The sequence below is a fragment of the Pseudophryne corroboree genome, chromosome 1 (genome assembly GCF_028390025.1).
Source record: "Pseudophryne corroboree isolate aPseCor3 chromosome 1, aPseCor3.hap2, whole genome shotgun sequence".
Lineage (NCBI taxonomy): Eukaryota > Metazoa > Chordata > Amphibia > Anura > Myobatrachidae > Pseudophryne > Pseudophryne corroboree.
The window spans coordinates 131974777-131991930 of record NC_086444.1 but is presented as its reverse complement, the minus strand read 5'-3'; the positions used below and the strand labels follow the sequence as shown (position 1 = coordinate 131991930).

Here is a 17154-nt window from a genome sequence, read left to right as displayed (position 1 = left end):
TTGTGAGGGTCGAAAGTGCTCTGGCAGTCTGGTGGCATGCTGTTCGCACAGCCGCAGTAGTCACAGCCATTGGGGCTGGTCCTCTGTGCAATGCTCTTGCCAGTCTGGCAGCATGGATGACGTCTTCTTGCTTAGTGTCAGCTGACCAGTCTCTGACCAATTCCATGCAGCCTGAGTGTCAGCTGACACTCTCAGCAAATCTTGTATCACCAAGGGGTTTAAAGCTTCCTGCGTCTCAGTGTTCAGGTTGCCAGTGCCATTAGTCACACAGTGTGTTTGAGCTTTTAAGTTGCGCTCCTCCCGGTATCCAGTTACTGCACAGTACCTGCGTTTTCTGAGCTTCTCTATTTGCTACCAGCATTACTATCTGCGTTTCCGAGGGATCATCCAGTATCATCATTCCGGATGTAATCAGGTTAGCACTATGGTCCCATTACAGTCACCATCGGTTCCAGTCTGATAATACAGATACCACTGGTTCCAGATATAATCTGTTCCAGTCCAATAATACAGATACCATCGGTTACAGATCATCACTGCATCTTCCTGCATCCTCTGAACATTAAGTCCTTCCACCCCTTTGAGAAGGAATTACACAACACTACTCCAGTTGCCAATAACATACCTCCCAACATGGATGACCCTCTCCCAGAGTCACAGAATGCTCTGCTCCTGGACTTCCCTCTTAACTTATGATTGACATCACCCGTGCTGACACACCTTTCTAATCCATTAAGCTGGTCAAATCAGGTGATGAAGAACATAAATAAAGAGAAAAGTGCAGACTAGAGCATTGTGTCCCTCCTGGAGCGTATGCAATAACTTCGATCCGGAGACATCCATACATCAAAGACATTGAGCAGGCATCTTTACTTAACAACAGCTCTGAAGGAAAAATTAGAACTTCCTTAATTGTATTGAGTTAAAACTACTACTAACACCTTCAATACTAAGGATGAGTAGGGATCATCATACACACTGACCTCAAAAGTACCAAGGACGATTCATACATACCAACACAATACTACCTACATCACATGATGGCAACAGCAGGGACAGGCATAATAAAAATTGCAATATTTAATTAAATGCACTTGTTTTCCCTTTCATATAAGAGGTATATTGTTTATGAAAAGCGACACTGGAAGCTCAACTCTGGTGTCTAGTGCATTGTGTCAGCTGACAAGTCAGATCATAAATGCAATTTACCACCACACTGGACTAAAAAAACTGCAAGTTGAGGCTTACCTCTGCCAGACCAGCGATGCTGGGCTACCATGGCAAAGAATTACTGGTAAATTGTGAAGACCACAGATTTTCTACTGTGGATAAAAGCAGCAATCAATAGTGCTGCCGACCTTTGTTAAATAGAATTGACAGAGATCAACATGGCAAAAGCTCAGCACAAAATCTCCTCTGGTAATGCGGTGCACCTCATTTACACGTGTGTCTAGTTGTTGGCTAAAGGTCATAGGTAAAGCTACAGTAGATGACACATGCAAGGGTGCAGAAGCTGGTGCGAGGTGAACAGTATAGATTATGTACATCAATGCTTCTATTTTTGCAAACCTTTGCACAAATGGAATTGCATATTGCACAGTGAGATTACTGAAATGAGATAAATTGTGCCTCTGATGAGATGCATTAAGATGGACTGCGCTGTGCAGCTGAGCAATTTCATTCCTACCTCTCCTCACGGATTTAGGATAGTGACCCTGCAGTACTGATTCGTACTCCTGGCGACATCTCCCTACAGGATTTTCATTCTCAACAATTACTGGCTTCCAGTGTTCCATTGTGACACCCACCTCCCACTTCTAGTTACAGTTTCTCTACCCTCACAGGACTCCAATAGTTAGCACATTTTTTTTTTTTTAACTGAACTACCATTTATAGTTTTGTTTTTTTACTCTTTATATGTGACCCTGCTGACACGCTCATCGCAACTGCATTGTGTTGTATGCTCTCACATTTTTATTCACTTATATCACTTTTATGTGAGCATTCATTTTTATGTTTATTGCTTAAGATATATTAAATAGCTGCTGAATATTTACACTAAATGCAATTTATGCATTTCATGTATATTATTTAGCATACATTACAAGATTATGAATCTCTACAGAACAAACATGGTAACCGGATGATAGGTCGACTGTGAAAAGGTCAACAAGTCGACATCAAATGGTCGACACGTGAAAAGGTTGCTGTGAGGGTTTTTTTAAATCTTTTTTTTATTTTCAGGATTTTTTTATACTTTACTATCCACGTGGACTACAATTGGGAATAGTAACCTGTGCCAAGTGAAGCGGAGTGAGGCACCTTGCCCGAAGCCATGAGAGGGATGTGGTACACTAATTGGGTGTCCACGTGCAGAAATTTACATTTTGACACCAAAAAATAATAATTGAAAACTCATGCCAACCTTTTCTCCATGTCGACATTGTGCATGTCGACCATTTTGTATCGTCCCTCAGTCGATCCATAACCAACAAACATATAGGGGGTGAATTCAATTGTTTTGGGTGTCTAATTTTCCTGTCTAAACAGGACTGTTAAGACGCCCAAACAATTGTCACATTGTTGTTTGGGTGCAGAAGCATATTGCATATGTCACGTCCAAACAGGCTGGGTTTAGCTGCCTCATCCGTCTAATGTTCTGCTATGTACAGTATGTCCAAACTACAGTTTGGACGCCCAATGTGCCCAGTTTACACACATTTATTCTCACACCTCAGAAGGCTGCGAGAAAAAATGTGACCTACGTGGCTGCTGGGCGCCCGGACAGCAGAACATATGAAATGCTGCCGTCGGGCGCCATCTAGTGGTGGCCACAATTAAAATAACTGAATCTGTCCCATACACTACAAAATGATTATCTTACAGATGAAAGCATTAGGTGAGTATGCATTGTTTTTCAGAAACATAAGGTTTATCTTAGAAAATTATATGTTATCAATAAAACCAGGACAGGTACTAAACATGCACGAATACACCTTTTACATGACTGTAATGAAATGTGTTCAGGTGCATACTGCATGCTAGCCATTGCTACTAAGCAACATGTATAATGCATACACTGTATGTGCAATTTCCAATACCAAGTATCCAAAACAATTGGACATTCCCTGCACATACATTAATCAGAATGTATGTGTTAAGAAATGATCCTCCAGAAAGATGCAATCTGAGCAATGGTGAAATCAGTGGACATGGTGAAAGTTTTGTGTAACGTCACCTTACTCAATACAGAAGAATAATTCTGCTCCCGCAAGTCACCTCACGCTGTAAGCAGAATCATATAACAATGGAGACAAAGAAATCTTATCTTGTAAATTAGCAAACTTCACATGAAGCAGTACAATGGAAACCACTAACTTAAAAAAAAAAAAAGATGGCACTGCAATAAAAATAACAGGTAACAGCAGTTACACTCATAAGCAGATAGTTCAGACCATGAGTAACAAAGTAGCCCTCTATCAGCTGATAGGATGGTGCTAAGACTGGAGATGAGACCTGTAACTGAGAGTGGGATGCGACGGGGAACAAAGAAGGCAGAACACATTAGTACAAGGGGTGTGCAATAAGTATACGGCTGTGTAGCGCATAGGTAAGGTAGACACAATCTGACTGTCTGGTTGTGAACTATAATTTCTGACTCAAGTTCTGTGAAATGTCAAGGCACAGAACCATGTATAAGCAGCACTGCACACCGAAGAAGTCAGCACGCACACTTCCTTCACAAACTCATTATGGAGCTCAACAGAGGCCACTGGAGAGCCATCATCTTCTATGATTACAAGAGTGGTCTGCAACAGCAGGAAAGTTTTAACCAACTGCAAGCTGCTTTTGGGGAGGTAGCACCGTCCCGAACCTCTATGTTTCAGTGGTTTATAGTATTTGGGCATGGGACTCAGTCCCTGAAATACGAGGAGCGCTGTGTGACAAAGCTGAGGTGGACGCGAGGGTGATCGTGGCTCAGTTAGAGTAGGAGATAGGCATCTCACTGGGATCCATCCGCTTGATACTTCACAAAAAGGTTTCTGCATGCTGGGTGTCCCGTCAACTTACTTCAGAGTAGGAGGTGGCTCAGGTGACTTAGTGCTGCAACATGCTGGCCAGGCTTGATGGTGGTAGCTAAAACTCTGTCTGGGAGATCATTAGTGGTAATGAATCCTGGATTTACAGTTTCAACCGTGAGATCAATTAACAGTCAGACCAGTGGATCCCAGTTGGAGGTGCGCTGCCACAGAAGTTCCAACGTGAGCGCAGCGTGGCAAAGTAGATGGTGGCTATTTTTGTGGCCAAGATTGGTCATGTAACTACCTTACCAGTCACCATCACTGGGGACTGGTACGCCAACAAATGCCTGTTGGAAGTGATGGAAGCCATTTGTACGTGGCACCCAAGAACTCCTTGTGTTCATGGTGTCCTTCTCCATCACGACAATACATTTGCCCACAATTGCAGGAAAGTGGTGGATTTTCTGGCCCAGGAATGTATCCAGGAGCTTGGTCACCTGCCGTTCAGTCCAGAATAGCCCCCTGCGACCTCTTCGGGTTCCCACAATTCATGTGTGATTCGTTTTGAGCCACCAGTGGCTGCAGTGGGGACCTTCATCCAGCATGTAGAAGACATACCTGCTTCGGATTGGTCCAGTTGATTCACCAAGTGGCTTGAGTGCATGCAACTTTGCATAGCCTCCTCTGGCGAATACTCTGACAAAATGTAATATTCACTTAATTTGTAAATATACTTTTTGTGTATCTGGAAAGTTATTGCACACCCCTCGTATGTAAGGGAAAGGAAATTGCTGGTGTCTATAGTGAGAAAACTTATGGACAATATCGGTTTAGTTTGAGAGCTCATTGTATGAGATCCAAGGTGACTATGTACAAGGAAATGTGTTGGGGTATTCATGAAGAGAATTGGTGATCCTGCACACTGAAAGAGGAGGGTTTATTGATTGCCCGGGCTTGTTGAAGAGCATCGCAGTTTGCTGCATATAGGGGTGCGTAGCACAGACCGGTCGGAGTGCCCATGTTGATCCCTGTCAACCCCGAAAGTACCTACAATGGGCATATGAGTGCCAGAACTGGACAGTGGAGCAATGGAAGAAGGTGGCCTGGTCTGATAAATCACGTTTTTTCCCCCGAAAATTTTTTTTGGAAATGGCTGTGAGTTACATGTCAAACAATTCAAGATTTTGACTTAGCCTCCAAATTCTACAGATCTCCATTTGATCAAGCATCTGTGGGATGTGCTGGAAACTTAAAGGAACTGCTACTAATGATAAGATGCAAGAAGCCACAGAGGTCTTGTGGAGTCCATGTGCCTCAACGGGTAAAAACTGATTTGGAAGGTATGGGGAGGACCTACACAATATTAGGCAAGCAGTTTTAATGTTATATACATAGCTATAGAGACAATATATAAAAGATCCTAAGGTTATAATAAGAATTTACTTACCGATAATTCTATTTCTCGGAGTCCGTAGTGGATGCTGGGGTTCCTGAAAGGACCATGGGGAATAGCGGCTCCGCAGGAGACAGGGCACAAAAAAGTAAAGCTTTACTAGGTCAGGTGGTGTGCACTGGCTCCTCCCCCTATGACCCTCCTCCAGACTCCAGTTAGGTACTGTGCCCGGACGAGCATACACAATAAGGGAGGCATTTTGAATCCCGGGTAAGACTCATACCAGCCACACCAATCACACCGTACAACTTGTGATCTAAACCCAGTTAACAGTATGACAACAGAAAGGGCCTCTTAAAGATGGCTCCTTAACAATAACCCGAATTAGTTAACAATAACTATGTACAAGTATTGCAGATAATCCGCACTTGGGATGGGCGCCCAGCATCCACTACGGACTCCGAGAAATAGAATTATCGGTAAGTAAATTCTTATTTTCTCTATCGTCCTAAGTGGATGCTGGGGTTCCTGAAAGGACCATGGGGATTATACCAAAGCTCCCAAACGGGCGGGAGAGTGCGGATGACTCTGCAGCACCGAATGAGAGAACTCCAGGTCCTCCTTTGCCAGGGTATCAAATTTGAAAAATTTTACAAACGTGTTCTCCCCCGACCACGTAGCTGCTCGGCAGAGTTGTAATGCCGAGACCCCTCGGGCAGCCGCCCAAGATGAGCCCACCTTCCTTGTGGAGTGGGCTTTTACAGTTTTAGGCTGTGGCAGGCCTGCCACAGAATGTGCAAGTTGAATTGTGTTACAAATCCAACGAGCAATCGACTGCTTAGAAGCAGGTGCGCCCAACTTGTTGGGTGCATACAATATAAACAGCGAGTCAGATTTTCTGACTCCAGCCGTCCTTGCAATGTATATTTTTAAGGCTCTGACAACGTCCAACAACTTGGAGTCCTCCAAGTCGCTAGTGGCCGCAGGCACCACAATAGGTTGGTTCAGATGAAATGCTGATACCACTTTAGGGAGAAAATGCGGACGAGTCCGCAGTTCTGCCCTATCCGAATGGAAGATTAGATAAGGACTTTTATAAGATAAAGCCGCCAATTCAGATACTCTCCTGGCAGAGGCCAGGGCTAGTAACATAGTCACTTTCAATGTGAGATATTTCAAATCCACCTTTTTCAATGGTTCAAACCAATGGGATTTGAGGAAATCTAAAACTACATTTAGATCCCACGGTGCCACCGGAGGCACCACAGGAGGCTGTATATGCAGTACTCCCTTGACAAAAGTCTGGACCTCAGGGACAGAGGCCAATTCTTTTTGGAAGAATATTGACAGGGCCGAAATTTGAACCTTAATGGATCCCAATTTGAGACCCATAGATAATCCTGATTGCAGGAAATGTAGGAAACGACCCAGTTGGAATTCCTCCGTCGGAACCCTCCGATCCTCGCACCACGCTACATATTTTCGCCAAATGCGGTGATAATGTTTCACGGTGACTTCCTTCCGTGCCTTAATCAAGGTAGGAATGACTTCTTCTGGAATGCCTTTTCCTTTTAGGATCTGGCGTTCAACCGCCATGCCGTCAAACGCAGCCGCGGTAAGTCTTGAAAAAGACAGGGACCCTGCTGTAGCAGGTCCCTTCTCAGAGGTAGAGGCCACGGTTCGTCCGTGAGCATCTCTTGAAGTTCCGGATACCAAGTCCTTCTCGGCCAATCCGGAACCACTAGTATTGTTCTTACTCTTCTTTGCCGTATGATCTTCAATACCTTTGGTATGAGCGGCAGAGGAGGAAACACATACACTGACTGGTACACCCAAGGAGTTACCAGTGCGTCCACAGCTATTGCCTGTGGATCTCTTGACCTGGCGCAATATTTGTCCAGTTTCTTGTTGAGGCGAGACGCCATCATGTCTACAATTGGTCTTTCCCAACGGTCTATTAACATGTTGAAGACTTCTGGATGTAGACCCCACTCTCCCGGATGAAGATCGTGTCTGCTGAGGAAGTCTGCTTCCCAGTTGTCCACGCCCGGGATGAACACTGCTGACAGTGCTATCACGTGATTCTCCGCCCAGCGAAGAATCTTGGCAGCTTCTGCCATTGCACTCCTGCTTCTTGTGCCGCCCTGCCTGTTTACATGGGCGACCGCCGTGATGTTGTCCGACTGAATCAACACCGGCTTTCCTTGCAGGAGAAGTTCCGCCTGGCTTAGAGCATTGTAGATTGCTCTTAGTTCCAGAATGTTTATGTGAAGAGACTTTTCCAGACTCGTCCATACTCCCTGGAAGTTTCTTCCTTGTGTGACTGCTCCCCAGCCTCTCAGGCTGGCGTCCGTGGTCACCAGGATCCAATCCTGAATGCCGAATCTGCGGCCTTCTAATAGGTGAGCCTTCTGCAACCACCACAGAAGTGACACCCTTGTCTTTGGTGACAGGGTTATTCGCAGGTGCATCTGCAGATGCGACCCTGACCATTTGTCCAACAGATCCCTTTGGAATATTCTTGCATGGAATCTGCCGAATGGAATTGCTTCGTAAGAAGCCACCATTTTTCCCAGGACTCTTGTGCATTGATGTACTGACACTTTTCCTGGTTTTAGGAGGTTCCTGACCAGATCGGATAACTCCTTGGCTTTTTCCTCTGGAAGGAAAACCTTTTTCTGAACCGTGTCCAGAATCATTCCTAGGAACAGCAGACGAGTTGTCGGGATTAAATGGGATTTTGGAATATTCAGAATCCACCCGTGTTGTCTTAGCACCTCTTGAGATAGTGCTAAAGCTGTCTCCAGCTGTTCTCTGGACCTTGCCCTTATTAGGAGATCGTCCAAGTATGGGATAACTAATACGCCTTTTCTTCGAAGAAGAATCATCATCTCGGCCATTACCTTGGTAAAGACCCGAGGCGCCGTGGACAATCCGAACGGCAGCGTCTGAAACTGATAGTGACAGTTTTGAACAATGAACCTGAGGTACCCCTGGTGTGCGGGGTAAATCGGAACGTGTAGATACGCATCCTTGATGTCCAAGGATACCATAAAGTCCCCTTCTTCCAGGTTCGCTATCACTGCTCTGAGTGACTCCATCTTGAACTTGAACTTTTTTATGTAGAGGTTCAAGGACTTCAGATTTAGAATAGGCCTTACCGAGCCATCCGGCTTCGGTACCACAAATAGAGTGGAATAATACCCCTTTCCTTGTTGTAATAGGGGTACTTTGACTATCACCTGCTGAGCGTACAGCTTGTGAATGGCTTCCAACACCCTCTCCCTTTCGGAAGAGACGGTTGGTAAGGCAGACTTCAGGAAACGATGAGGAGGATCCGTCTCTAATTCCAACCTGTACCCCTGAGATATTATCTGCAGGATCCAGGGGTCTACCTGCGAGTGAGCCCACTGCGCGCTGTAATTTTTGAGACGGCCCCCCACTGTCCCCGAGTCCGCTTGAGAGGCCCCAGCGTCATGCTGAGGTTTTTGCAGGAGCCGGGGAGGGCTTCTGTTCCTGGGAAGGAGCTGCCTGTTGGTGTCTCTTCCCTCTTCCTCTGCCTCGTGGCAGGTACGACAAGCCCTTTGCTCTCTTATTTTTGTAGGAGCGAAAAGGCTGCGGTTGAAAGGTCGGTGCCTTTCTCTGTTGGGGAGTGACTTGAGGTAAAAAAGTGGATTTCCCGGCAGTAGCCGTGGCCAGCAAGTCTGATAGACCAACTCCAAATAACTCCTCCCCTTTATACGGCAAAACCTCCATGTGACGTTTTGAATCCGCATCGCCTGTCCACTGTCGTGTCCATAAGGCTCTTCTGGCTGAAATGGACATAGCACTCATCCGAGATGCCAGTGTGCAAATATCCCTCTGTGCATCACGCATATAGATAAATGCATCCTTTATTTGTTCTAACGACAGTAAAACATTGTCCCTATCTAGGGTATCAATATTTTCAATCAGGGATTCTGACCAAACTACTCCAGCACTGCACATCCAGGCAGTTGCTATAGCTGGTCGTAGTATAACACCTGCATGTGTGTATATATTCTTTTGAATAACTTCCATCTTTCTATCTGATGGATCCTTAAGTGCGGCCGTCTCAGGAGAGGGTAACGCCACTTGTTTGGATAAGCGTGTGAGCGCCTTGTCCACCTTAGGGGGTGTTTCCCAGCGCGCCCTAACCTCTGGCGGGAAAGGGTATAATGCCAATAACTTTTTTGAAATTATCAACTTTTTATCAGGAGCAACCCACGCTTCATCACACACGTCATTTAATTCTTCTGATTCAGGAAAAACTGTTTGTAGTTTTTTCACACCATACATAATACCCTGTTTTACGGTATCTGTAGTATCAGCTAAATGTAACGTCTCCTTCATTGCCAAAATCATATAACGTGTGGCCCTACTGGAAAATACGTTTGAATTTCTACCGTCGTCACTGGAATCAGTGCCCGTGTCTGGGTCTGTGTCGACCGACTGAGGCAAAGGGCGTTTTACAGCCCCTGACGGTGTTTGAGGCGCCTGTACAGGCATTAATTGATTGTCCGGCCGCCTCATGTCCTCAACTGACTGTTTAAGGGAAGATAAACCATCACGTAATTCCACAAATAAAGGCATCCATTCTGGTGTCGACCCCCTGGGGGGTGACATCTGCATATTTGGCAATTGCTCCGCCTCCACACCAATATCGTCCTCATACATGTCGACACCACGTACCGACACACACCGCAAACTCACAGGGAATGCTCTAATGAAGACAGGACCCACTAGCCCTTTTGGGGAGACAGAGGGAGAGTCTGCCAGCACACACCACAAAGCGCTATATATACAAGGGATATCCTTATATTAAGTGCTCCCTTATAGCTGCTTTAATATATATATATATATAGCCATTAATGTGCCCCCCCTCTCTGTTTTACCCTGTTTCTGTAGTGCAGTGCAGGGGAGAGACCTGGGAGCCGTTCTGACCAGCGGAGCTGTGACAGAAAATGGCGCCGTGTGCTGAGGAGATAGGCCCCGCCCCTTTTTCGGCGGGTTCTTCTCCCGCTATTTTTCCAGTCAGGCAGGGGTTAAATATCTCCATATAGCCCCTATGGGCTATATGTGAGGTATTTTTAGCCTTGTATAAGGTTTATATTTGCCTCTCAGAGCGCCCCCCCCCAGCGCTCTGCACCCTCAGTGACTGCCCAGTGAAGTGTGCTGAGAGGAAAATGGCGCACAGCTGCAGTGCTGTGCGCTACCTTATGAAGACTGAGGAGTCTTCAGCCGCCGGTTTCCGGACCTCTTCACGCTTCAGCATCTGCAAGGGGGTCGGCGGCGCGGCTCCGGGACCGGACTCCACGGCTGGGCCTGTGTTCGATCCCTCTGGAGCTAATGGTGTCCAGTAGCCAAGCAGCAAATCCACTCTGCATGCAGGTGAGTTTACTACTTTCCCCCTAAGTCCCACGTTGCAGTGATCCTGTTGCCAGCAGGACTCACTGTAAAGAAAAAAAAAACCTAAACTAAACTTTCTCTAAGCAGCTCTTTAGGAGAGCCACCTAGATTGCACCCTTCTCGTTCGGGCACAAAATCTAACTGGAGTCTGGAGGAGGGTCATAGGGGGAGGAGCCAGTGCACACCACCTGACCTAGTAAAGCTTTACTTTTTTGTGCCCTGTCTCCTGCGGAGCCGCTATTCCCCATGGTCCTTTCAGGAACCCCAGCATCCACTTAGGACGATAGAGAAAAAAATATTAATTCCAAAAACAAAACAAAAAACAATGCAAGCGTGATGTTGCTTATACGAAAAATTATAACAATGCTGGGTTACATTATTTAAAACAGCCCAATGACAAATTAATTAGTGGCGAGTTGTGGAAGGTATGCAGATTAAGGGGGTGCATTTAATAAGAGGGAGAGAGTGTAATGGGTACATGAGCAAATAAAACTTTGCTCCCAATTCAATGAGAAGTATCTGCTAAATATTCTTCTGCAGTCTTTAAAATATCACCGTTTTAGAAAATATCTAAAAACAAGCTCTAAAACAATCTGGCAGAACTGGCCGAGGGGAGGCATAGAAGATTTGGCTATGTTCTGAAAAGAAAAGGATTCTCAGAATTAAGTTCAGACAACAAAAGGTTACAGTAGCTACTATGGAGGCATTCAATCACATGATGATAAAAAATTCCTCAATTAAACAAATCTAGGTGTCATTTGATCTTAAAGTGTGAGAAGATGTGCTCTTAATTAGGTCAACACAAATAACTCTGAAAATGAGTTACCAGTGTCTAAACAGCTCCTGAAACATATCGAGCACCATTACAAAATACTACATTATACTATAGAACAATGGTCCAAAAACTTTAATTCAAAGTCTTTTAAGAACATGTATATTATTATTCATACTTCAAAACATTGACAATTCTGGACCTGTCAAATCCCCACTCAACAGATCTATTCTTCACAAATCTATCTATGACAACTATACATCCTTAAGGACCTCTTTGAAGATAACACACAGCAAAGATTGGGAAAGACAATTCACTGTTATTTTCATGTGTTAAACTGTAAGCAGCTTTTATGACATTTTTAGGAACAATATGTCAAATTTGTTAGTTCATAACTGAGAATAATGTAACGTTAGCTTATGCTGGCCACACAGAGCTGAATAAGTGAAGGGATGTGTGGTTGGCCCCATATAATGTGAGCAGTTAGAGAGAATGAACTGGTTGAGCAGAACCTCTTTGGGCAAAGTTGTATATGTATTTATTTATTACCAGTTCCTTATATAGCCCAGTATACTGATGCACTTTCCATTTGCAACTAAAGTAATAGAACAACATTGAGTAAAACAGACAGACATACTGGGGTATCCAATTACCTGCGATAGTGCAGTAGCTACGAAATACAGGCGTTTTCCGCTTCTTCTTTTTTTTAATCACCCGTATCCAAATAGGTCGTGCGAATAACACCCGCGAAGCATAATCTGCAATAAGTGCTGCAATATCAGGGTTAATTGGATAGCCCCCAGTGATACAATTACCCACGGTAAACGTCCACGGATAATTGGATACCACCCATAGAGGTAGGAAGGCCCACCATTGCTGGTCTGTGTGCAGTTCTTTGTCAATAAAAACTACTAAACCACCATGTAACACTTGGTCCACTGCTGAATGTGACCACCTATGTAAGAACAGATTATTATGCTGATGACCTTCTGCCCAGTTGACAAACATAAAAGTATTGTATGATAACCCATTTATTGGGCCGGGAACCTTTCGGTGTATTTTTTTTGCACCCTCCAGAAATATGTGGCAGATGTATTAAGCCAGAATAAGGCATAAAGCAGTGATAAAACGGTGATAAGTGCAAGGTGATAACGCACCAGGCAATCAGCTCCCATATGTAAATTGACAGTTATGAGCTGATTGGCTGGTGCGTTAACACCTTGCACTTATCACCGCTTTATTACTTCTGTATGCCTTCTTCAAGGTTAATACATCTGCCCCAAAGTGTTGTTGGTATTCCTGGGGCAGCAGGAGTGAGGGGGATTCCAATGAAGTATGTCACAATCCCCCTTCTACTGCTGATCTGGTGTTTGTTTAGACAAGCAGTTTTGTGTCCCCAATAACATACAGTATGCAGGTGCATTTTGGAGCATAGGAACAGCAGCGGACACACACAGACTGTTTGGAGACGCACAGGCCCCTGATAATTACTTAAGGATATATACAGTAAAGGATATAAAAAAAATGCATGTTCATTTCTTGTGGAATTATCCTTTAAGGTGCTGGAACAGCAGTTATGTGGTTTATTCCATAAAAAGAATTCAAGCGGATATACTGCAAGTCCATTTATAGAGTATAATATATTCTGCTCAGACAAATCAAAACACATAGATCTTAAAAATGAAAAACTGAAACTGTAATGCTTTCTACACATGTACATTACATTCTGAACAGTCTACGGGAAAAAGAATTGTAATGAAGTTTAGTAAATTACAGAGCAGTTATAGAGTAACAAAAAGGCTATTTCAGGTTTATGAAGATGTGCTTCACAATTTATTTTTTAAACCGCCATAACCGGCAGTAAAATTTGTCTTGTAAAGGCACTTAAACCAGAAACTGAAATTACCTGTTGCCTGTGATAATACAAATAAGACCAGAACTGCAAGTACAATTGCGACTTACATCTTTTATTTTGTAAAAAAGTCAAATTTATAAGGGTAGAGCTTAGCAGTTCAAGTTAATTCAATTGCAAAGAAACAGCGACAAAAAGGAAATTGCATTTGGCTATTGTTTTCCAACCAAAAACAAACTATAGAAAGTACATACAAAATAATGTGATTTAAAGCCGCTTTTCCTTTGTAAATGACCTTGAGTACACATAAGGAACAGGTAAATCTTGGATTATACACCAGACTTCCTGTGCTGGGTTCTGATATGAAGCTGAAGATGTCATGTCACTGTAAAATGCAATTTTGTCCAGTGTCATACCATTCATCCACAAACCCATATAGCTGCTGGACAGGCACTAAGCTAACTATCTTGAGTCACAGAGGTCCTATACTAAACTACATTAACCTCCACTAGTGGTACTTTCATTTTCCTTGCCAAGATTAAGTCCTGCACACATTATGCCACTAGTGACCTCCACAAACAAATGCGCTGGCAATCAAAACAGGACAGGACAGGAAGCCAGTATTCATAACAGTGGTGTATGTAACTAGAAATGGGTGCAAGGTGTCCAGAGGGATCCACACCACGTTACCTTCACCCTTGTTCTTCAATACTTCCTTCCCCGGAGACATGTCAGCTGCACTGCACAAATCACAGGGAAAATGGTGTACAGAACATTTTCCTGACGATATACGCAGAAGAATAATTGTGGGGGGAAAAGCCACTGTATCATTTTCCTGGAGAACTGTGCATGGGCAACAGATTATAGTATGATGCCAAAGTCTAACCCCTTCTGGCTAGATAGGAGGGGGCCTAGACCGAGATTGCCCCTCCTATCTTAATATGTCCCTCATTAATAATCTCTTGGCTAATTTTACTGTAACCTAGTCTTCTCTGACCTTCCAAGCTCCCAACTTGCTCCTCTTCAATCTATCCTTAACTCTACTAAATGTCTAATTTTCCGCTCTTGCTGCTCCACCTCTGCCAGTCACTCCACTGGCTCACTGTTCCATTCAGAATCAAATTCTAACTTCTCTCTAACCCACAAAGTCCTACGCCCCTATTCTTGCTACAGTACATTGGCAGCCTCATTTCTTTACATACTTCCTACCGCCCTTTTCACTTCACAATGACTGCCACCTAACCTCCTCCCTGATCATCACTTCCCATCCTTGGCTTTTCCCAACCACTGGAATTATACCCTCAAGCTCAGTAAAACTTTAAACCAGACTCCCAGGCTTCAAATATTTTCATTCTAGCTTGCAACCACTCTTCCTGTTGGGTTTCACCCATAATCACTCTCGATTGTAAGCTCTTATGAGCAGGGCCCGAATCCCTTTTTCTTTATTTACACAATTATGTAATTAAAACAGCGTAATTATGTTTTTATGTAAAAATTATGTCAATTGATTGTTTCACATTGAACTTATGTAACTTTTAGTTATGTCCTATCTCCGTAGCGTCTTAAAGCGCTATTTGACCATTGTGATGTCTTATAAATAAAACATAAAAGTGATAAAACCAAACACAGTACAGGCTCCTTTACATTCTCCATTTCATTCAGCACCCCTTAAATGTGGACAGCAGCTTTTAATTGTAGCTGTGCGAACATCCAAAAAGGCCTAAGGAAGCTGCAGAAGCTTCTGCCAGGGAGGCCCTTTACAGAAACGCTGGTATAGATGTGGGAGATGGTAATGAGAGACAATATATTAAAAATTATATTGCATTTTCTCTTCATTGGCTGTAACATATCCAACAAATGGTTACACCCCCTTAATTTGCTAGGTAAGTGCTGAGCATATATTTTCAACACAGCTTCATTATATAATAAAATATGGAAAATACTTACATCTTGAAAGAGTTTTCTGTCTGCAGCAAGTCTTTTAGAAGACAAAGTCTTGGTCACATGATAAAAAGTAAGTAATGCTCTATGCTGGCGGAGGTCATCTTGAACCTTTACTGAATCAATCAGGGTAGGGATAAGCTCTGGCCATTGCTTTGGACAATCAAGCCTTGCAACTTTAGCGATCAGTACAGCAATTTGAGTAGCAATCTAGAAGAAAAAATATATAGAAATCAAGGGGAATCAAGCTACAAAAGAAGGATGGCTATACAAATGCCTCAACACTTAGCAAACAAATCCTAAAACTAGCAGCATACGTACTGTCAAATCTGCATTCAAACTGTCACTGTCCGCATCACGGTTCATACTGTGGGGCAGATGTATTAACCTGGAGAAGGCATAAGGAAGTGATAAACCAGTGATATGTGCAAGGTGATAAAGGCACCATCCAATCAGTTCCAATATGTAACTTAACAGTTAGGATCTGATTGGCTGCTGCCTTTATCACCTTGCAGATATCACTGGTTTATCACTTTCTTATGCCTTCTCCAGGTTAATACATCTGCCCGTGTCCTTTACGTTGCCTGTTCATTTTATGATCTATGCAGGCTTACCACCAAAAATAACAATACCTTGAGGCACCTAAAGTAGCTGTAGCTGTACCATAAGACCAGCCATATAGATTATATAATAATCTCATTCACAGGACAAGGGGCATATGTAAAAGGGTCAGAGTTTGCCGCATGTGTGGGATGCCGGCCAATCAAGATGCTTTTTTTTAAAGGGGTAATAAGTTACATAGCAAAACCATGCCTTTCAAATTATTGCCTCTTTAAAGAAAAAAACTCCAAGATCATCCGGCACCCCGCAACCCCGGCAAACTCTGACACTATTACATATGCCCCCAAATTTCTAAACCCAAAACTGTGGGGGGGTTTCAACTAATGACTGATAACTCCACCTAAAACAAGTAATTATTACACTCACTGCAGTGATCCCTAATGCAGGACTTTCAAACTAACAGTTTTAATCGCTCTACCTCCGCCATAAGCATCATGGATGAGAGGTAATGACAACACTGCTGCCCGTTTTACTAGGATCAAAGAGTGTATGAGTCAAATGTCAGAATCCAGATGAGTAACAGTCATTATATTATGTATTTATTGGATGGTCACAGTAGATAAGAAAAGCATTAAACATTCATTATTATTATTATTATTACTACTATATCATTAGATGACCTACAGCCAGAACTGAATTTTTACTTATTGTAACTCGGTTACATACATAAATACTCATCTAAACATACATCCATAATGAATAACTCCTGTAACATGTAGGTACTTTCATAACCTTCATTTTTTAGTTTGGTTTTTGGGGGATATCACAAACATTTTTAATTTTACTCATCTGCTAAATTGGCTGTCAAAAAAAGTAACTTAAAGAATACTTAAGCTACCCACAATAGACTGCCATCTCAGAATAAATAAATATAATGTTTACAGCACGGACTGTGTAAAGGTTAGCATTACTGGCTCACAGCACTGAGGTCATGGGTTCAATTCCCAACATGGCCCTTACTGTGCGGAGTTTGTATATTCTCCCCGTACTTGCGTGGGTTTCCTCTGGGTACTCCGGTTTCCTCCCACAATCCAAAAATATACTGGTAGGTTAATTTGCTCCCTACAAAATTAACCCTAGCGTGAATGTGTCTGTGTGTACATGTGGTAGGGAAAATAGAGTGTAA

The 17154-nt window shown here is 43.3% G+C and overlaps 1 protein-coding gene across 7 annotated transcripts in view; it reads right to left on the bottom strand.

Annotated features, from left to right (window-relative positions):
• Positions 1–17154, bottom strand: part of IPO11 (importin 11) — a 1123558-nt gene that overhangs the window by 894324 nt on the left and 212080 nt on the right. For all 7 annotated transcript variants that reach the window (XM_063963049.1, XM_063963036.1, XM_063963028.1 and 4 more), the window contains exon 5: positions 15414–15617. In XM_063963049.1, the coding sequence (XP_063819119.1) occupies positions 15414–15617 (204 nt within the window). The remainder of the gene's footprint in view (positions 1–15413; positions 15618–17154) is intronic.